Source organism: Tursiops truncatus, chromosome 1 (assembly GCF_011762595.2).
Source record: "Tursiops truncatus isolate mTurTru1 chromosome 1, mTurTru1.mat.Y, whole genome shotgun sequence".
Taxonomy (NCBI): Eukaryota; Metazoa; Chordata; class Mammalia; order Artiodactyla; family Delphinidae; genus Tursiops; species Tursiops truncatus.
The window spans coordinates 172,202,601-172,225,062 of NC_047034.1; the positions used below are offsets into that span (position 1 = coordinate 172,202,601).

Consider the following 22,462-nt stretch of genomic DNA (forward strand, 5'->3'; position numbering starts at 1 on the left):
TGTAATGAGGTGGATAGACCTAGAGTCTGTCATACAGAGTGAAGTAAGTCAGAAAGAAAAAGACAAATACCGTATGATAACACATATATATGGAATTTAAGAAGAAAAAAAAATGTCATGAAGAACCCAGGGGTAAGACAGGAATAAAGACACAGACCTACTAGAGAATGGACTTGAGGATATGGGGAGGGGGAAGGGTAGCTGTGACAAAGCGAGAGAGAGGCATGGACATATATACACTACCAAACGTAAGGTAGATAGCTAGTGGGAAGCAGCCGCATAGCACAGGGAGATCAGCTCGGTGCTCTGTGACCACCTAGAGGGGTGGGATAGGGAGGGTGGGAGGGAGGGAGATGCAAGAGGGAAGAGATATGGGAACATATGTATATGTATAACTGATTCACTTTGTTATAAAGCAGAAACTAACACACCATTGTAAAGCAATTATACCCCAATAAAGATGTTAAAAAAAAAAAAAGAATTTTCGGGCGTGAGCTGTTGGCCAAAGGGCAGGGGAGTTGCTTTAATATTTTAACAACCCCCAGCTGTCCTGGTGCTCTCCAATAATCACCAGTCTGCAGCAAGGGCAGTGTGTGCGTACCTTAACTGTGTCTTTAAGACATTGTAAGTTGTAAATAAAACTTAAATAACAATCCTGGTTAGGTAATAACTTAATTTTTAAATTTTACTATTTACTGAATGTTCGCTATGCACCAGGTGCTGTGCTCAGCACTTACGGGCAGGATACGATTTCGTCTTCATAACAACCCCGTGAGATAGGCATTATTATTCCCATCTCCATTTTATATGTGAGAGATATGAGGCATAGAGATGTCAAGTCACCTGCTCAAGGACACACAGCTGGTAAGTGGTGGAGTCAAGGGATGAACCTAAGTTTGTTGGATTCAGAGCCTATGCTTTTAACCACTATGCAGTAAATGTACTGAAGTGGGAAGAGGTTTATGATATATTATTGAATTTTAAAAATCAGGTAGGGAATTCCTTGGCAGTCCAGTGGTTAGGATTCTGTGCTTCCACTGCAGGGGGCACAGGTTCCATCCCTGGCTGGGGAACAAAGATCCCGCAAGCTGAGCAGCACGGCCAAAAAAAAAAAAAAAAAGGAGGTTCCTTATGTTAGGTTCATATGATCCCATTATTGGGAAAATATATGAATCAAGATGCTATTTTAACAAATCGCTCCACATATTTTCTTTTCTCAGTAATTCTTCCCCACCTCCCATGAGCTCTTGCAGTTAAGATTTGGCCTTGGAGCTGATGGTTTATTGCCTTGTGGAAAAGGAAGGATGAGTATTAACTAGAACAGGGTGATTTTGCCCCCAGGCGAAATGACGTTTTGATTTTTGGCAATGTCTGGAGACGTTTTTGAGTACCACAGTTAGGGGGTAGTGGTGGTGGTGTTGCTACTGGTATCTCTAGCGGGTAGGAGTCAGGGAAGCTGCTAAACATTCTACAGTGGACAGGACAGATCCCACAACAGGGAGTCATCCGGCCCCACATGTCCCTGTGCCGAGATTGAGAAACCCTGACCTGACCTGCAATAAATAAGTCCTTGGCTTTGGGTTTTCAAATAGAATTTTTCAAGTCTAAAGCAAGGTGACAGTCTAACAGTAAACCAATTTAATTTGAAGAGCCCAGCTTTGCTAAGAGAGGAAAGAGCGTTCTCGGAACCCTTAAAAATAGAGTCAAGAGACAGCATGGAGGACTGGAGCACAGAGTTTTCTCTAAAGTGTGGAGTAGAGAGGCCCAGACAGAAGGGAACTCCCCATCACAAGGGAAGGTGAAAGTCCTTTTCTGAGGATGGGGGGAGAGTCAGGGGAACGAGGGCAAACGTTTGGAAACATGAGACCTGGCTGAGAGGCTGAGGAGATAGAGCCCAGGTAGACGTGAGGGACTCTAAGCCACACGACTCACCCTTCATTTCTCCAGGGGGAAGGCAAGTCCTTCAGAGAAGCCCCGAGTTCAACATGGCACTGGAGAAACCGGTGATTACAGTGGAAACATTTAAATGGCGGAGTGAAAAACAGAAAAGAAAAGAAACAGCCCATGTGCCATGTGTCCAAGGATGCATTAAAAAAAACAAAAACAAAACCCTGTATATATGTTCATAAAACAGAACACGATCCATGCAACAAAATGAATGATCTCAGAAATACTATGCGGAGTGAGAAAAGCCTTCCACAAAGGAACATGCACTGCATGGTTCTGTGTACTTGAGATTCTAGAACAGGAATAGCTAATCCATGGCGGGAAAAGAATTCAGAAGAGTGGTTGCCTCTGGGGCCTGGGGCTGGGAATTGACTGGAGAGGGACATGAGGGAACTTTCTGGGGTGATGGTAATGTTCTATATCTTGATAGGAATTCGGGTTACATAGGTGTACATGACCGTCAAAACTCAATGAACACACTCAAGATCTACACTTTCATGGTGTGGTAGCTGGTCTCCAAGGTGACTGCCGATAACCCCCGCCTCCTGGTCTTCAGGCCCGTGTGTAGTCTTCTCCCACACTGGAGGGTGACGCCCTGTGTAACCAGCAGGACGTTGCAGCAATGACAGAGCATGACTTCTGAGGCTTCGTCACAAGAGATGCTGCAATTTCTATCTTGCTCTCCAGGATCACTTGCTCAGGAGGAGCAGCTGCCGTGTCATGAGAACACTCGAGCCACTCTCTGGGGAGGCCTGTGTGGTGAGGAACTGGGGCCTCCTGCTGACAGTTATGTGAGCACGCTGTCTTGGAAGTGGATCCTCGGCCCAGGTCAAGCCTTCAGATGACTGCAGCCTTACGAGGGACCCTGAGCCACAGCCATCCTGCTAAGCTGCTCCCAAATTCCTGACCCACAGAAACCCTATAGATGATAACACATGTTTGATTTTTGCTTTAGGCTGCTAAGTTTGGGGAGAATTTGTTATGCAGTCATGATAACTAATACACATTGTGTGTTAATTTTACACGAAGGAGACAAAGAATGTTGAATTCTAGTTAATGGTGTATGTGCTAAAACATCTGGGGGGGCTACAGATGTGTGCTGTTTATTTTGAAATGCATCAAAAAATAAGATGGATTAATGCAGGACGGGAAGGATGGGTAGACAGAAATGTAATAAAGAGTACAGCAGGGCTTCCCTGGTGGCGCAGTGGTTGAGAGTCTGCCTGCCGATGCAGGGGACACGGGTTCGTGCCTCGGTCCGGGAGGATCCCACGTGCCGCGGAGCGGCTGGGCCCGTGAGCCGTGGCCGCTGGGCCTGTGCGTCTGGAGCCTGTGCCCCGCAGTGGGAGAGGCCGCAGTAGTGAGAGGCCCGCGTACCGCAAAAAAAAAAAAAAAAAAAAAAAGAGTTACAGCAAAGTGTTAGCGGTAGAATTAGGAGGAGAGCTGTTCTCTGAAAAATTCTTTTTGCTTTGCTGTATGTTTGAAAGTTTTCACATTAAAATGCTGGGGGGAAATGGCTGAGTAATTTCTGAACTTGGGTGGTAGGTACATGAGCGTTCCTTAGATGATGATGATGATGATGATATAAACTGCAGAGATACCTTTCATTTGCTCCTTAGTCTGTATATTTCAGAATAATAACTTTTTTTTTTTTTTGCGGTACGCGGGCCTCTCACTGTTGTGGCCTCTCCTGTTGTGGAGCACAGGCTCCGGACGCGCAGGCTCAGCGGCCATGACTCACACGCCCAGCCGCTCCGCGGCATGTGGGATCTTCCCGGACCGGGGCACGAACCCGTGTCCCCTGCATCGGCAGGCGGACTCTCAACCGCTGCGCCACCAGGGAAGCCCAGAATAATAACTATTATTTGAATGGCTGAGGGAGGTGACTAGGTGAGTGGTCCTGAGTGAGACCAGGGAAGGGTGTGGAGGCATCGAGAGACCTGGGGACTCAGAGGGGTCTGGGGCTGGGATGCAGAAAACAGAGAATGGGACCTTCACACCAGTGGCCACAGAAGAAACCTGGGAATCATGCCAGGGACTAAGTCCACCCAGCTACTCTGCCAGTAAGGCTGGCAAGGCCGGGAGGATGGTGACAGATGGGAAGTCTCCTCCCCAAACGCCATGCGGCCTTCTGGGGGGGTGGGAGAGGGGAAGAAGGAAACCCTGATGGCTGTGTGTCCCCAAAGTGACCAGGCTGTGAGTGACAGTCACTGAGATAACCAGCCTTAAATTTGACTGAAAAGTGTTAGATGAGATTAGATTGAATATATCACCTCCGGAGAAGTAATTTTCTCCATAAGCCTCAGTCTCCTCTAACCTGTAAAATGGTAATAAAATATTTAAAAACCTCCTAAGGCAAGAGGGATTTCAGTTACCAATATGTGTGTACATCTGAGTCGAAGTATATAAATTTAGATCCTGACACACATTCATATATATTCATATATACGTACACACACACACACACACACTCACCACAGAGGTACTGACGTGTGCAGACGGGCAGAGCACAGTCTTGGAGGAGTTTGTGCCAAAAAGTCAACAGGGAGAATTCCGGTGATAAGGGTGACAGCTTATCTTTGACTGTTTTCTAACTTTCTGCTTATCCCAATTTTTTCACAATTGATTATGTTCTACTTCAGAATCAGAGAGCAAAAGCCAGAGAAAGACAAATATCATATGATCTCGCTTATATGTGGAATCTAAAAAGAGGTACAAATGAACTTACCTATGAAACAGAGATAGAGTTACAGATGTAGCAAATAAACTTATGGTTACCGGGAATAAGAGGGGGGAGGGATAAATTGGAAGAGAGGGATTGACATACACAATACTATATATAAAATAGATAACTAAGAAGCACCTCCTGGATAGTACAGGGAACTCTCCTCAATACTCTGTAGTGGTCTATATGGGAAAAGAATCTAAAAAAGAGTGGATACGTGTATATGTTTAACAGATTCAGTTTGCTGCATACCTGAAACTAACACAACACTGTAAATCAACTGTACCTCAATAAAAAATTGTTTTTTAAGAAAAGGGGAAAGCAGAACCTGAGACCCACCCTCCTAGCCAAAAGCCCACCCCCTAAGCTGCCATGGAAGCGCCCATGAGTACCTTGCTTGATGATGGGAACCCTGTGGGCGGCTCTGTCCACCACGAAGGAGAACATCTTCCCGCTGGCACTCACAGGCCGCTTGTGGGAGGCAGGTGGGACCATGGGGGGCCCGGGGAATCCCGGGGACCAGCTCCTCTGCACTGGCGCTGGCCAGATGCCCGGGTGGAAGGGGGTCTGTGGTGGTGAGGGTGACTGGTTCGGTTGCTGGGTGGCCCGAGATGGCTGTGGCCTTGGCCAAGGTGCTGGGCCCCTCACCCATGGGAAGGAGACCTGCAGGGGCAGACAAGAGGGTCAGGGGAGGTTACCAGCAGCTGGCGTGGTCTTCACCCTTCTGTCCCGGCGACATAATTGCTGCCCTAGATTTCAGCGTATAAGTCACTTCTCCCAGGAAGCCCTCCCAGACTCTCCCCAAATTTGGGATGGTGGTCCCCACCGTGGGTCACCTTGCACACTATTGCACCACCATTTATTGGGTGCAGCCTTCGTGCCAGGCACCCAGTCAAAAGATTCGCATGCATTACCTCATTTAATACCCCTGATGCTCTGTGATGAGCCCCAGGCTGAGCAAGACCTAGTGACTTTCCCAGGATCACAGATGTGGTAGTGAGCGTCTGGTAGTGAGCGTCTGAGCGGGTAGAACGCCACCTCTGAGCTCGAGGGTGAGAGCTTTTTGTCTACCTTGCTCAGCACCGTATCCTCAGCTCCTAGAATACACCCTTGGCACATACAGAGTAGGTCCTTAAATACTGGTTGAAAGAATGAAGGAACACATCTCCGAGATTCAGCTCTCCAGGACACACGCATCCACACTGTGTCTCTCTCTGGCACTCCCATTCCGTCTGTTCCCCGAAGCCGAGAGCTCTGGGGTGGCCGGCACCCCAACTGGCTCGCACCCCAACTGGCTCATTAACCTGTGATCCTCAACATCTGCCACATCTGATTCTTGGCAGATGCTCCATAAATATCTATCGAGGGAACCTTTCTTCATCTGACCCAGCGGAAGATGTCTGTAGCTACTTTCAACAGACAGCACATCAAAATCCATCTAAACCGGGAGAAGCAAATGCTGAGAGGTGCTGACACCTGGCTTTGTCTTGGTTAATGCTGTTGTGACCGTCCCACCCCGAGCCTAGTGGTTAAACCGTGACATCGTGAATGCTACCATTTATTGTAATTATTCACCGATTTCTCACAATAGCCCTGCAGGGGAGGAGCTCTCCTGATTCCTAGCTTACAAATGAGGCATGGAGAGGTTAAGGAATTCACCAAGCTCAGGTGGTGGTGGAGAGGGTGGTGGGACTGGGGTTCTGGAAAGCTCTTTCCCTCTCTGTCTCTCTCTCCCTTCTCTGCCCCCCCTCCCGCCCCCAGTCTCTTGGCAGAAAAAAACACACTTTTCAAGTAAGAAGCTAAGTTCAAAGGTTTGCTGCCTGTGGCGGGTCACGTTTCGCTTTCTGCAGACCGGAGACACATAATGAGAAACAGGACAGAATGCTTCCGAAATAGGAGCGCTGGCAGACAGAACTTCCTATAGCTCCAGCTGGATTGTATTCAAGAGGAAGGTTCTCCACTCACTCTGGTTCCCAACCCAGTCTTTTAGCTACAGTCTTTCCCAGCCAAGTCAAGAATCCGGTGAATTCCCCTGAAGACTTTTTTGGAGTCAGGGAGAATATTGTTCAGGAAAATCAAACTCCAATTGCCTGGCGACACCTGGCCCAGCATTTATGATGACACTGGCCCCGTTGAAACCTGTTTCAGGAACGGACTTGGCAGTGTTCCAGAACTCTGTTACCTTATGTGAAGATTCGAATTTCTCTCCAGTGTGGGCACCTCGGTCTCCACCTAAGCTTTCTTCTTTTCTCTCTTTCAGAAGCTGAGGTGTCCTGCTCCTGCCTTGCACTAACTTCTCCATCCATCCTATCCCTTCCCGTCCTCTTCTCTGGGGCTGTCTTGCCTCAATCATTCCTATAACCTTTCCTCATCTATTTAATAAAGATTTATCGAATGAAAGGGCTGAAGGTGGGAAGGGGGAAATTTGAATATGTTTTACCCCTGCCTGCTAGAAAACAAATCTAGAGACCACGGGTAGTGTGGAGGAATTCCTTTTTTTTTTTTTTTGCGGTACGCTGGCCTCTCACTGTTGTGGCCTCTCCCGTTGCGGAGCACAGGCTCCGGACTCGCAGGCTCAGTGGCCATGGCTCACGGGCCCAGCCGCTCCACGGCATGTGGGATCCTCCCGGATCGGGGCACGAACCCGTGTCTCCTGCATCGGCAGGCGGACTCTCAACCGCTGTGCCACCAGGGAAGCCCAAGGAAATCCCTTTTGTGCTGGGATGCTCAGTTAGATGTGCCTCACTGCCCACTAACTGCCAGGGTGCTAAAGGGAGTGGTCATATCTCATGCCTCAAGTGGTCCACTGCTGTAGTGGACAGGCCACAACCCACCCGGCTCTTCTGGAAATTCCAGGAATCTCCCTCCCAATCTGTTGGCCCATTGCTGTGGGTGGGGCTAAGCAATCAGCCAATCACACTCCCTGGCCATATTGATTGGTTCAGTGGTGGGGCAAGTCAACCAATCAGAGCCAAGGAGACCCAAGAAGACTTGGCTGGACACCAGGATCTGGAGTGACCTGGTGGAACTTCAGAATGCAGCCAGCATGAGGGAGCGGAGCCCAGACATGGAGAGAGGGAAGCCGTTTATTTATTTTTCAAATTGTGGTAAATAACCTGCAACCTAAAATTTATCATCTTAGCCATTTTAAAGTATATAGTTCAGTGGTGTTAAGTATATTCACATTACTGTGAGATGGATCTCCAGAACTTTTTCGTCTTGCAAAATGTAAACTCTATTACCATTAGACAACAACTCCCCATTCCCTCCGCCACCCAGCCCGTGGTGACCAACATTCTGTCTCTATGAATTTGACTACTCTAAGTACCAAGTACCTCAGCTAAGTGAAATCACATGGTACTTGTCTTTTTGTGACTGGTGTATTTCACTTAGCATAATGTCCTCAAGGTTCATCCGTGTTGTAACATGTCAGAATTTCCTTCATTTTTAAGGCTAAATAATATTCCATCATACAGTTTAGAGTGTATTCTGTTTATCCATTAAGCGTCATGGGCACTTGGGTGGTTTCTACCTCTTGGCTATTGTAACTGTGCTGCTGTGAACATGATGGGGAAGATAAGGAAGTTGGTTTTGAGCCCTGGCTGGGGTGCTACCCTGAAGGGCTCTATCCCTGAGGCCGGCTAGAGCTGGTTTCTGTCGCTTGCCGCACATAGGGCCCGAACGATAGGGCCCCTGGGGGAAGGAGTGAAAGATGTGTAAATGCAGCAGAGACTCCAAGCTCTTCGGGTTTAAAAATTAAAAAATGAGATTTGGGTTTTTCTTTTTCTCCGAAGTGTGTTGGTTGAGGGTAGCTTTAGTCGGATGGTTAAAGCTGGTTTTCTCTAGTTTGCCGGCTTGCTCTATCACAGGGAAGGTCAAGGTTTTCTCAGAAATTGCTGCTGGTAACTACAACGAAACAGGCAGGGAGAAAAGCAAACATAAGAAAAAGACTCACATCAAAAGCCAGCTCTGGGCTGTACAGGAAGCATGGGGTCAAGGTCAGTTATCGACAAGTCTGTTTTCATTATTTATTTATTTTAGATTTAATTTTATTTATTTTTGGCTGTGTTGGGTTTTTGTTGCTACGTGCAGGCTTTCTTTAGTTGCGGCGAGCGGGGGCTACTCTTCGTTGTGGTGCACGGGCTTCTCCTTGCGGTGGCTTCTCTTGTTTCGGAGTGTGGGCTCTAGGCGCATGGGCTGCAGTAGCTGGGGCACGCGGGCTCCGTAGTTGTGGCTCGTGGGCTCTAGAGCGCAGGCTCAATAGTTGTGGCACACGGGCTTAGTTGCTCCGCAACATGTGGGATCTTCCCGAACCAGGGCTCGAACCTGTGTCCCCTGCATTGGCAAGTGGATTCTTATCCACTGTGTCACCAGGGAAGTCCCCAAGTCTGATTTTAGAAACTTTAGTTTAAAAATACATGCTAATGCCTTTTCTCTTTCTTTGTGTCTGTTCTCTGACTATATGGTATGTTGCCATGGTTGGGTTTTTTGTTTTGTTTTTGAGGTAGCATATGTTATACTCCTGATTTCCTTTCCATACTACCTTTAAAATAGCAGGTTGTCAACCACCTGGATTAACCATGACCACATCCACGGCTGAATTTATATTAGCTTTAATAAACACGGGTCAATGATTTACTCAAGAAATCACTATCCATTTTTTTTCATATTATCTACTTGTTCTTTGTGTTATTTCTCCAATATCTGCTTCTAACCCTGTAAAGAGTGTAGGTTGAATGGGAGACCCTAAAAAAAATTCAAGGTAGTTTGCACATTGAGTGCCTACAGTACACATGAATTCTGCCAGGAAGCCCTGGAGCCTGCAGAGAAGGTGGGAACTTAGACCTTGCCCTTGGAGAGCTTGTTATGTGCTCTGCCATTTGTAAGTAATTGTGGACAATACAACGGCTATGAGCCACTGTGTAGAGAAGCCACAGATGTGCCACAGACTCTGCTGGGCACTTAACGCATGTGGTCTCATCTGATCTCCAGAATAATCTTGGAGGAGGCATTTTACCCCTCATCATGTGGATTAAGAAACTGAAGCTCAGAGAGGTTAAATGACTTGCCCAAGGTCTCACAGCCAGGAAGCGGTGACATTATTTGACTCCAATACCTGTGCTCTTAGGACTTCTAGGTTACTCGAAGTCATGATTTATTACCTGCTTTCCATACTCACAAACAGATCTTAGATGGTTGGTTAGTGAATGATAGGATATTTTCCAAGTTAAAAAAAAGGAAATGAGCATTAGATGGTGTGAAAAACCACAAGACATCGCATGGGCTACTTAGAAATGGGATTTTCTAGGAACACTGACAACTGTCTTATGGATGTGTTATTCATCTGGTACATGCCATGCCCTGGAAGCAGCTCAGAGGACCCCAGCCTCCATCCGGGAAGACCTGTGGTATGTTCACTGCTGTACCAGAGGAGTGCTGGGGCCAGCTGGTACCCGCCCAGAGAACCGATTGTTAAATGACCAGAAATTTTGCCAACTGGTTGATAAACACAGCCATTAATAACAATTAACTTACATAAATTTACAATTAAATTATATCAGAAACAAAGGCGATACAAACTTAACTCACCCCTTCCTAATTATTTTACTCTATTTTATTATTACCTATGCTCTTGAGGTTATTTCGCTCTACTATATGTGTCTGTTGGAAATGCTACATAGTGATGTGTTACCACACCTCTCTTTCCATCTCTGTATTCAGGGATGTGTCATAGGGAGCTTGAAATTGACCGTGGAGGGCGTATTACACCATAGAAATCAGGAAATGTTATAAATCAGGGCTTGATTTTTAGAAACTTTTACAAATAGGTTTAATAATGGTGGTTCAGGTAGAGCTTGATTTTTGTTTGTTTGTTTGTTTTGTTGATTGCCTAGACTTAAGACGGTAATGGAGAAAATGTTAACAATGCAGATTATACAAAAGCATGTTGTGTCTTAGCCATTATGTTATGAATAGAACAAAAAATTGGGGAAACGTTCTTCCAGTATTTGAACATTATTATCTGATGCAGCAAAAAAGTCACTCATGTCACTGATGACTGTGTGATGTTCTTCTAACATCTTTCTTTTTTCACTTGTATTATTCATAAATACAAAATATCCCCAAATATCCACCAGCGCTCAGGTCGGCAACTCTCTCATTCGTCAACTGCGATGAGAAATTGGCTGTGGATACAAGAGTTCAGCTAAAGTCAATGAAAGCATTCTGTGAGACTCAGCTGGCTATACAGAATTTGCAAGAAAGAGTACTGTATTTCTTGTTATGTGGAAAGACTGTGCTACACATTCTTTTTTTTTTTTTTTAATTTATTTATTTATTTTTGGCCACGTTGGGTCTTCGTTGCTGCGTACGGGCTTTCCTCTAGTTGCAGTGAGCGGGGGGCTACTCTTCATTGCGGCGCGCAGTCTTATCGCGGTGGCTTCTCTTGTTGGGGAGCATCGGCTCTAGGCACGCGGGCTCAGTAGTTGTGGCACGGGCTCTAGAGCGCAGGCTCAGTAGTTGTGGCGCTCAGGCTTAGTTGTTCTTCGGCATGTGGGATCTTCCCAGACCAGGGTTTGAACCTGTGACCCCTGCATTGGCAGGCGGATTCTTAACCACTGTGCCACCGGGGAAGCCCGCTACACATTCTTTATATCAGTAAACCTTATGCTATGCATCATGTACTTTACGTTTTCCAGAGAGCTGGTCGTTAAATACTTACCAGCCAATCACTGGCTGTACTGGCGCCCAGCAGAGTGCCTGCTACTCATGGTAGGTGTTCGCTGACTGAGCTGAATTGGCAAACGGAGTGTAAATAAAAAGGACTTTGATTCTGGGGCTGGGATGGGGAAAATACATGCTAAGCCTGGCGCCTCTTGTAACAGCGGAGAGTAAGGAAGTGCCCCAAACGAAAAGGTGGGGAGATGCTCAAGGACACAGCAACCAACCTGAAAGAGCTCCCAGCGGCCAAGGCTGGAAGAATTTGAGCGATGAAATAGTTAATGAGTGTTGGATTATAACTCAAAGTGTAAAATTAGTATACATGAGTCCATACTGACATAGATACATTAGGGAGTAAATACATAAAGGAGGGAGAAGAGACCGTCTTCTTTACGGAAGAATTTACCATACATAGATGTGGAGGTCTGGAAGGGCCTGGGGGGTAGGGGTGATGGTGCCAAACAGGCACACTGACCGCAGCATGGAGGAGCCATGGACCTGGAAAGACAGAATGGACACTATAAAACATGGCCAGTAGATCTCAGAAGCCAGGAGAGGAGGCTACTTGGTGCCAGGACAAATGGCCTTTATCTCAACGGCTCCCGGGGTGTCACCGTAACTCAGAGAAAAGGGTAAATTATGCATGGGGTTTCAGTGTGAGAAATCAGGATTATACATTTAGAACACAGAACCGCCAAGTTATACATTATTTTTAGGTTTTGGAACTTAAAAGAATTAAGTCCCTTTGAGCTGTTCAGAAAAGTCATTTGTTTGGGTTTTTCCCAGCCCCCATTTTCTTGTAAATCTTCAATCTTACGGTTTTTCCTTTCCTTTCAAGTTCTAATCAGCTTCCTGGTCAGTCCATAAAATGGGAAATAGAATCTAATGAGAAAACAGCCGGATTTTTGCAAATAGCTTTTGCTACTCCTAGACTTGGCCTACTACAATTCGGTCTTGCCAGATTGAGAGATGGAATGAATGAATGAATGAATGATCATCAACTAAGTTAAGAGAAGGAGCAATGTGGTTCTGGTTTGGTAACAAAGGGTGTGGTCTGCCAGAGGAAGCAGGAAGTGGCCCGGTTCCTGGCCGGGTCTGGGTTCTGTCTCAGCAGGATGCTAAGTGTTCAGTGCGTGCTCCCATCTCCACCTCCCCTGATGTCATCTGCATCATCTGTAGACATCTGGTGACAACACAGCCTCAGGGGTCCTTTCGTGTGAGTTTTTGCTGCAGATGCCGAGCCTGAGGCTGTCTGCTGCCCCATGCCCTCCACTTCACTGGTCTCGGGAAATCGCCTTTGATATAAAACGCCCAGCCTCAGGATTTCTCATCACATCAGTAGGTCCCCACGGGACCTGTAAGAGCACAGGGTAGAGGAAATCCTACAAGGTCAGGTAGGAGATGACAGAGCTTGACCAGAAAGAGGCTTTGTTGTGAAGGGCACCATGGTCTCTGGTCATTCACTCAGTTGCCGGCTTCTCAACCCCGGGTACAGTAAAGCCACATCTTCCTCAAGAACGGGCCCTATTCAGAGGTCCCAGGAACGTGGAAACGCCACCCTTCTTGGGCATGGACAACTAAGGCCCCGACTCTGAGCTTCTCATCACACCTGTTCACCAGAGGAGAGAAATGAGCAACTCTGCTTCCTTGGAGACTGGCCTGGGACTTTTCTAATGGAAAAGTGGATTATTCGTCATTTTCCTCCCCCCAGATCCCTAGTGGCAAATCCCGTTAGGAAGGTTCCACTTAGGCAATAGGAATGCTTCCTAATGTCATGGACATCTTCTTTGTTTTTGCCTACCCCGCATCCACTTTTTTCCATCTTCTGGACGGGCACCCTAATTTTTTGCGGGGAAGACACCCTTTCGCTGACAATCCCGAGTCCATATAACTCTGACCCTCCCACTCCAGGGGTGAGCCCATAACCCAGGCCTGGCCAATCAGAGCATACTCCTTGCCCCTGGCCTCAGTGATTGGTTCAGGGGAAGCCCCATGATCCAAGCCACTGCCAATGAAGATGCTGGCTCTCTCCCTGGAACTGCTACTTTGTAGGGTGCCGGGGCTGCTGGGGGCCACTTTCCTACAGGGGAGGCAAGAGTCTGTCTGAGATTGTGAGGCTAACAGGGAAGAAAGAGTCAGATTCCTGACCATGATTTGGGCGCCTGGATCCATCTGGGCCTACGCTGCAGCGTTTGGCCTTTTCAGTTACATGAGCTTTTTTTTTTTTTTTTGCCTAGGCTAGTTTTAGTTGGTTTTCTGACACTTGCAAACAATCAGATTTCCTGGACAGCATGCTTATGGAGACTTCAGCGTAAGCCTCACTATGTACTCGGAATGAAAGTTGTTTTAAAGGTAATGACACGCGCAGATAAAACCCACCAGACTGTAACCGCGCACCAAATGTACCTTTAAACGTATAAAAGTAAAGCAGCGTCTCCAGAGAAGAATGATTTCAGACCAAGGAACCGCTCATAAGACAAGTAGTAAAGCGCTGCTTAGAGAGACTCTGACAGACAAATAGTTCTCTAGCTACAGCAGGCTTCAGGCTACAAACCCCAAATTTCTGCTTCAAAAGTGACCCAGGGAAGACATTCCATAGTTTTATTTATTTAGTTTTTTGGCCTCGCCGTGCACTTGTGGGATCTTAGTTACCTGACCAGGAATTGAACCCAGGCCCCCAGCAGTGAGAGCACTGAGTCCTAACCACTGGACCACCAGGGAATTCCCGACATTTCACAGTTTTAAAAGAAAACTTTCCAGTTGAAGAAACAGGTAACATTTATAATATGCACCTGTTGTATATATAATATGTTCATGTCTAGTATATTTATCAGATACATGTCAATGTAATTGTATTATTACTATATATGCAAATGCATATATATGTGTATGTATGTTTAGAACCACATATTTGCAGCTCTTTTTTAAAGAGGTGTTGAAAAGACTGTTCAAAATTTATTTTTCCAGCTTGTCTGTTTTTTCTTATTCCTCAGTAAACTTAAGCTATTAACCAGCACATTTCCCGGCACACAGTAAGGCTCAATCTGAGTGAGTTCTTTCTCCCCAGCTCCCCCCTCTATTTTAAGTTCTTCTTTCAGAAACCAAGTAAAATGAAAGAGGCAGTACAGCATAGTGTTACAAGCAGAGGCTGGTAAACGTTTTCTGTAGAGCCAGACAGTAAATATTTCCAGCCCTGAGTGCCATATGATCTGCCCAGCTAACTCTGCCGTTGGAGCAGACAACATAGGCAATACTGAAATGAATGGGATGGCTGTGTTCCCATGAAACTTTACAAAAACAGGAGATGGCCTGCATTTGGCCCTGGGCCATAGTTTGCCAACCTCTGGTTAAGAACTTGGGATTTGGCATTACACAGAATCTGGTCCAGCTCCCTGTTCTGCTCCTCCTCTGTGACCCTGATGAGTGTGTTATTTTTGTGCCTTGTCTGTAAAAAATAGGGATAATAACAGCCACTTCTTAGTCTGTGAGAAGTGGGTGAGATAGTGTACATGAAATGCTTGGAACACTTCCTGGTCCATAATAAATGAGCATAAAACATTAGCCATCAGGTATTATCATCATCATCAAAAAAGAAGAAGAAAGGGGGCAACAGAATTTGTCCAGGAACGGCAGCAATACCCCTGGTAAAAAGTTAGTGGATGGACTTCCCTGGTGACGTAGTGGTTAAGAATCCGCCTGCCAATGCAGGGGACAGAGATTCGAGCCCTGGTCCAGGAAGATCCCACACGCCGCAGAGCAACTAAGCCCATGGGCCACAACTACTGAGCCTGTGCTCTAGAGCCCGCGAGCCACAACTACTGAGCCCGTGTGCCACAACTACTGAAGCCCACGCGCCTAGAGCCCGTGCTCCGCAACAAGAGAAGCCACCTCAATGAGAACCCCGCGCACTGCAACGAAGAGTAGCCCCCGCTCGCCGCAACTAGAGAAAGCCCGCGTGCATCGACGAAGACCCAACGCAGCCAAAAATGAATAAATAAAATAAATAAAATAATTAAAGAAAAAAAAGTTAGTGGAGTCAGGGACTTCCCTGGCCGTCCAGTGGTTAAGACTCCACGCTTCCAATGCAGGGGGTGCAGGTTTGATCCCCGGTTGAGGAACTAAGATCCTGCGTTGGTGCAGCTGAAAAAAAAGTTAGTGGAGCCAATCAAACAAGGAAGCCAGATAACTGAAAATGCATTTTCTTCTATTATCAGTGGCTTTCATTTTTACCCACATAATGAATCATCCCCTGTCAGTGTGTGAAATTGCAGGTTGGACTGGGAATTGCAAGACCTTCCTTAACCGCTGGGCAGTGAAGGACCTGCCTGGGCTCTCACGGCCCCACGATGCTTCGTGCTATTAGGAAAAGCCTCCAAGGGACTCAGGAGAGCTGGCTTTTAATCCTGGCTCTGGATCTATATGACTGATGCCTAACCTTGGGGAAGTCGCTGAAACTCTCTGAGCCTCAGTTTATGCCATGATAGGGGTGGTCCCAGGGACCTCTATAAAAAAAACTGAAGGGGGAAAGGGGACCTGGGATTAATGAGTAGCTCCTTGGAAGAAATTGGAAATTGAAGCTCAGAAAGGTAAAGTCAGTTGCAGCTGGCATTTCAACTTGGGCCCATCAAACTCCAAAGCCCTTGCTTTCTCGATGGTGTTCTGCAGAGCTTCCCCATTAAAGCAGCAAGGAATATTGGCCGACAGAGGGCGCTCTTCTCGCAAGACAGGACGTCATGACATTGCAGGGACAGAAGACAGTATCCAGGAGACACATGGGAGAGTCTGGCTGGACTGGGAACAGGGCAGAGCAGGCTACAGGGAAGGCCAGACACAGGCTATCATGGGGATGGGGGCTGCTGCCAAGGAGCTGTCAACCCCCTCATGGAGCAACTCGGCACGTCATTTGTGGCGCCTGGCTTCCTTTTTCATTCTGGCCATTTCCCTCAGTTTTGCCGTATTTCAGGACAGAGAAAGACATGATTTATACATATGGGTGACGTGGGTTTCCTCACTCAGCTGCCTTGTAAGAATGGCGCCTCTGTGACTAGCACAGCTTGTTTCTACACCTCCTTTCCCAGAGCTCAGAAAGCACGAATAAAGGCAACAACAAACAAAACCCACGATACGGCAGGCACACCTGACCTTATGACTTCAATTTCCCACGCCTGGTGCCAAGACTCTATGGTATTAATCAACGGCTGCTTCAGGGCATTGCAAACGGCCCTGCGGGTTATGTCCTGCATAGCTTCAGTGGGCACCATCCACATGGACCACGTTGTGAATGGTGACCCTGGAGTTGTGCAATATGGCAGCCCTAGCTAATACTTTGATGAGAGAGCTATTTACAAAGTATGGTCCTGGGCACATCCTGGCTGCCAGTGTACTTTGTCAAACAAGAGTTTTTCTTTATATTTTTCCATCTTGTATGTTGTTCTATGGGTAATTTATCTGCAAATGTATTTATGTGCTAGTGGGGGCAGGTCTGGGGAGGTTCCCCTGTCCAGAAGGACACGTACAAAGGAGGCATCCTGGCTGCTCCATGCTGGTCTGCTTGACTCTAGAGCTGAGGGTTATCATGTGCTTATTAGGTGCCAGACGCTGGACTAAGCAATTTACGTACTTTGCCCACTGAATACCACGGTCACTCAAGGTGGTAGGAACTATCGTTACAGGAGTGGGGACCGAGGCTCTGAGAGGCAGATGATTTGTGCACGTCCAGTATAAAAGCCAGTACAAGAGCAGGGCTGGGACGGCGCTGGAGTCAGCCTGACCTCAGGGCACGTGCTCTAACCACTGTGACACCTGCGAACACATCTGGATTCCTAACCGCCCCGCACCTCACCCCCCTCCCCCAATAAAATGCTGTCACACCCTCCTCTATTGGTTATGGTCACCACAAAACCTGAAATAAGTGCTTTCATTTGGGAACTCTTTGTCGGTTAAGTTCTCATCATACTTAACCTGTATGAGAGCAGGGCAGTCCCCCGTGGAAACTCCACCCAAGGAGGAAACACAGTGCCCTCACCAGGGACCCCAAAATCAATTGGAAACAAGAACATGCCGGAAGCAAGACAGCCACGAATTTCTTAGAAAAACTGGGCTTCAAAATATTTGATGAGAGATGCTCTTCAATACCTCTCCCTTTTTCCCCTCTTTCTTTCTCTTCTTCTTTTTTTTTTTTGTGCCGTACGCGGGCCTCTCACTGTTGCGGCATCTCCCGTTGCGGAGCACAGGCTCCGGACGCGCAGGCTCAGCGGCCATGGCTCACGGGCCCAGCCGCTCCGCGGCATGTGGGATCTTCCCGGACCGCGGCACGAATCCGTGTCCCCTGCATTGGCAGGCGGACTCTCAACCACTGAGCCACCAGGGAAGCCCTCTTTCTCTTCTTTTAAACAGCCAGCAGGTTGGGGTCATCAGGAAGTGGAATTTGTAGGAACGTGTCAGTCAGTCCACAGGCCGCCCTCACGCGGGCCCTGCAAAGGGCCCCTCCATGAATAAGAGCATCACGGATGGAAGCTTCTCAAGCTGGGGACGCCCCGGCAGAGAGCACTTTTGAGAAGATGGGGTTGGGGAGAGTCCTGCAAAGTGCCCTGGGCCCAGGCCAGGGCAACACTTGTGCAGCTGCCTGCAGTCACCCGAGGGATGAAGCAACGTGCAAGTGCGTGTACTGAATAAGAATTGAAAAAATCCGTGTATATTCGAGTGACCGTGAGAGTATGCTTTCCTCTGTGTGAAAACCAGTCAAGGCCACTGCTCCAGCTAGCATCAGGCTAAATGGTTTTCTCCCCTCCTTTTTCCGCAAGTGGGGATCGTGTTTAATTTGCACTGACTAGCTGTGTGGCCCTGGGGAAATTACTTAACCTCTCTGAGTTTCGGATTCCTTGTCTGTAAAATGGGGATCACGGGAGAGCCCATCTCATAGGTTGCTGTGAGCGTGAGATAAGGGAAAGCAGGTGAATCGCTTAGCTGTTCACGTCAGTGATTCCTCCTGCTGCTCTTACAAAGCATCTTCTTCCGTCTTATCTACTCAAGGTTAGAGGTCGTCAGCACTGTTTCCCACAATTATATAAGAAGCACCTTGTCAAATAAAGTCCCCATTCCATATCTGTACACCCATGTTCATGACAAACTTACTCAAAATGGCCAAAAGGTGGAAGCAACCCAAGTGGCCACGGATGGATGAACAGATAAACAAAATCCATACAATGAAATATTATTCAGCTGGAATGAACCATGAGGACATCATACTAAGTGACACAAGATGGTCACAAAAGGACAAACAATGTAAGATTTCATTTATATGAGGCACCTAGAATAGTCAAATTCACAGACACAGAACGCACGGTGGGAGGGGAGGAAGGAAGCAGGGGGTTTTATCTGATGGGCACAGAGTTTCAGTTTGGGAAGATGAACAAAGTTCTGGAGATGGATGGGGGTGACGGCTGCACGACAGCGTGAATAGATTTAATGCCACTGTGAACTGTACACTTGAACGTGGTTAAGATGGTACATTTTATGTGTATTTTACCACAATTTTGAAAATGAAAAGTTAAAAACAAACCCCCAAGTGAAGTACCTCCAAGGTTTCTCCGAGGTCTGGGGTGATAGAAATGGATGAAAATGTTCTGAAAGCAGGTTGTGGTGATGGCCGCACAGCTCCATAAATGTATTAAGATTGACTGAATTGACACTTAAAATGGGTGAAGTTTCTGTTATGTAAATTGTGCTTCAGTGAAGCTGTTAAGAGCAAGCAAGCAAACAACACATGCTGTGATCGGAGACTTTGGAGGATGAAGGAGCTGTTCACTGTCTTGATTGTGGCTATGGCTTCCCAGGTGTACACATATGTCAAAGCCCATCCACTTACAGACTTTAAACCTGTGCCGTTTATTGCATGTCAACTATATCTCAATAAAGCTGTGTTTTCAAAAGGCAGAACAGTATTCCATATATAAACGAACTCCTTATAATTTATTAACAATGCCCCCTTTTGATGAAAATTTAGGTTTCAAATGTTATGCCCCTATAAATAATATTTCAATAAATATCTTTGTAGGAAAAAAAAAAAGAAAAAAATGCAGATATTGTTTGCTGCTCCCCCTCTTCTTCCCCCCACGGGCAAAGCCACAAAGTCAGAACTTCCCAGGGAGGGGGCCTGGGAACCTGTAATTTTACTGAACACTCCTGAAAAATTCTTGTAATCAGACATGTTGGGGCACATTGAATCAAACTTTGCGAACTTGGATTTTCAGGCTTGGGAGTTTGAAATCCCCTTTTCTTTGATCCCTAAAAAATTCTGTAAGTGTTCCATACAAACGATTCTAAATTTGGGTTTCCCTACTATTGGGAATCAGAATCATCAGGGAGCTTGTGAGAATGCATATTCCCAGGCCCCTCTCCCAGGGAGGATGTGTATGGTTGCCAGATTTCGCATAAATAAATAAATGAATAAATAAATACATAATAAACTATAGGGTGTCAGTTAAATCTGAATTTCAGATAAACACCAAATAATTTTTTTAGCATAAGTGGTTCCTTGCAATATTTGGGCCACACCAGTACCTAAAAATTATTTGTTGCTTATCTGAAATTCAGATTTAACTGGGTGTCCTGTATTTCATCTGGGAGTCCTAACTATGAGTCCTCAGGCCTGGGGTGAAGCCCAGACCTGCACTGTTGGTTTGCTCCCCACGTGGTTCTGACGAGGGGGATCCTTAGAACCCAGGTTGAGAGTCCCTGATCAGGTCAACACCTGCTGGGTCAGGAGCCCCTCCTCAGGGCGGCCAGTGGACCCCAGTGCATCCCACGAGTGAGCACACTTTAATGTTGGTCCAAGGAGGAAAAGGGGTCTGAGCAGCCGCAGGAGAAAACTGCCCCAGATTTTCAAAGCCAAACATGGTGGATGCGGCGTCACGGGCCCTGCAGCCTGAGGGATGCTGCCGGTCTTCTCTGAGTGAGTATTTAGGGCTGCCTAGGGGACCCACAACCCAGGATTCTGTCTAGATTCTCTAAACTTTGTTCATTTATACCCAGCCTCGTCCCAGAAAGGATTTGAAGCCTCGGAGGTCTCAGTCCATGCAGCGTTCTCGGTGCTGGCGAGTGAGGTTAACACACCGTCTCTCTGGGACACACATGACAGGTATTAATTGCGTGCTCACCACGAATGGGCATTATTCTGGGAGTTTTACAATTATAACCATCTCATTTAGCCCTCGAGATAAGCCTGCAAGGTCATTGCTGTCGTTGGCCCCATTTTGTAGATGAGGAAACCGAGGTTCCGAGGGGTCCGATGGTTTGTGCAAGAGCACACCGAGTAGGCCAGTAGCAGAGCTGGGGTTCTGACCCAGGACTGTGTCGCTAACCAGCCCCCATCCTTCCTCCCTACTGAACCAGACACTTCTTGTGACTGAGCTTTGCTGGGCGAGTTTTGGGTTACGTTCCGCTTAACCTGGGGCCATACTTTAGGTCCTGATCCCGGGAACCTTTCTGATCCGGTGTGATAACAGCTATCAGGCCTTGAGCGTCTACTCCCGCCAGAGACTTTGACTTTTTACACATAGATACTCTCTCAACGCCCTGCACCGCTGAGAAGACCCAGACCCAGGCATGCAGAGTACCCTGGCCGAGGTCGCAAAGCTAGGAAGTTGTAGAGCACTGATCTGCCTAAAAGGGAAGCATCCATCTCTGCATCTTCAAAAGCACACATCTGCTTTCCACCTCCCCTCGCCAAGCTTCACTTTTCAGGAAAATGCTCTCGCTCCGGGCTGGTCGCTAGGCAACTCTTGCATGTAATTCCACGAAATGCCCAGAAGAGGGCGCGAGGACTCGCTCTCCCCCGGCACCCACGAGATGGGTCTGAACTTCGCGGAATCGCGAAAGCAGAGTGACGCGCTCCAGACGAACTCCACCTGTGGCCGTATCTGAGCCCTAGGCTGCACGGAAGGTGATACAACACGGCGCCTCTGCACCCCACCCCCACCCCGCAGGGGCCCGGACTCACCGAGGCTGGGTTTTCGATGACCAGTTCATAGGTCAGCCCTCCGGACCCAAACCTCAGGATGTCTCCGGGTAAGAGCTTCACAGCCACGTTCTGAATGTGGCACCCGTTGACGAATGTGCCGTTGCGGGAATTGAAGTCCTGGAGAACAAAGCTGCTCTCGGCCTCATTATATTCAATGAGCGCGTGATGGTTGTCGATGTCTGCAGACTGAAATGGAGAAGGGGGACAGTCAGAGCCAGGAAAACAGGAATAACAAGGGGGGCCCTAATGTTTACTAGTGCCACTGACACTGGGTGCCCCAATGTGCTAACCACTTCATCTGGCTGGATGGTCACTGCAATCCTCATTTTAAGAGGAGGATGCTGAGGGTCCGAGAGGTGAAGTGACTTGCCTAAGGCCACACAGCTAGTGAGTGGAGGGTCACCAGACCCTGACAGCAGACCCAGGATAGATGCCCAGTTTTTGGGTAGGGCGTCAGGCAACACAGAGGTAAGAGGGAACTCGGGGGGAATTGGCCACTTTGTAGTTCTCTGATCCCATGCAAGTATCCTTTTGGTTGTCCTGAATGGCAAGACAGCAGAAATGGCCCAACACAAACCAGAAGGGTCAGTTGGCAAGTGACAACTGTCCATTTACTGCAAGTGTTAAAGTTAAGGGGAGGTTTTGTAATAACTGTTGTTTTCTTTTGTTTGTTCTATTCATTTTTAAAATAACATTTTTTTTGTAATAATGCAGAAAATGAGAACTAGAGAAAAACACAAAGACATTAAAATCACTTAGACTCCCGTCCCCCAGAGGCAGGCACTGTGAACACGATGGTTCACATCCTTCCAGTCTTTTTTCTATGCTTACAATCTTTTTAAAAAGTTTAAACACAATTGAGCTCACACCACAAAACATAGTTTTATAACTACATTTAAAAGCCTTGGTGTACAATGAAGGTTTTTCCCATGTGATTAATTATTACTGTTGCTTCTTAAAAGCTTATCAGAATTTATCTAACCAAAGATGATCTATTTTTCAATAGGGGCCCTAGTGTGACCACATTTCCCCCAAAAGAGGGAGACCCC

The 22,462-nt window shown here is 47.1% G+C and overlaps 1 protein-coding gene across 1 annotated transcript in view; it reads right to left on the minus strand.

Annotated features, from left to right (window-relative positions):
- The window catches only part of FHAD1 (forkhead associated phosphopeptide binding domain 1), a 139,021-nt gene that overhangs the window by 92,340 nt on the left and 24,219 nt on the right, over positions 1-22,462 (minus strand). The window contains exons 3-4 of the mRNA XM_073804661.1: positions 21,393-21,599; positions 5,065-5,335 (exon numbers count right to left, since the gene is read on the minus strand). Of these exons, the coding sequence (XP_073660762.1) occupies positions 5,065-5,335; positions 21,393-21,599 (478 nt within the window). The remainder of the gene's footprint in view (positions 1-5,064; positions 5,336-21,392; positions 21,600-22,462) is intronic.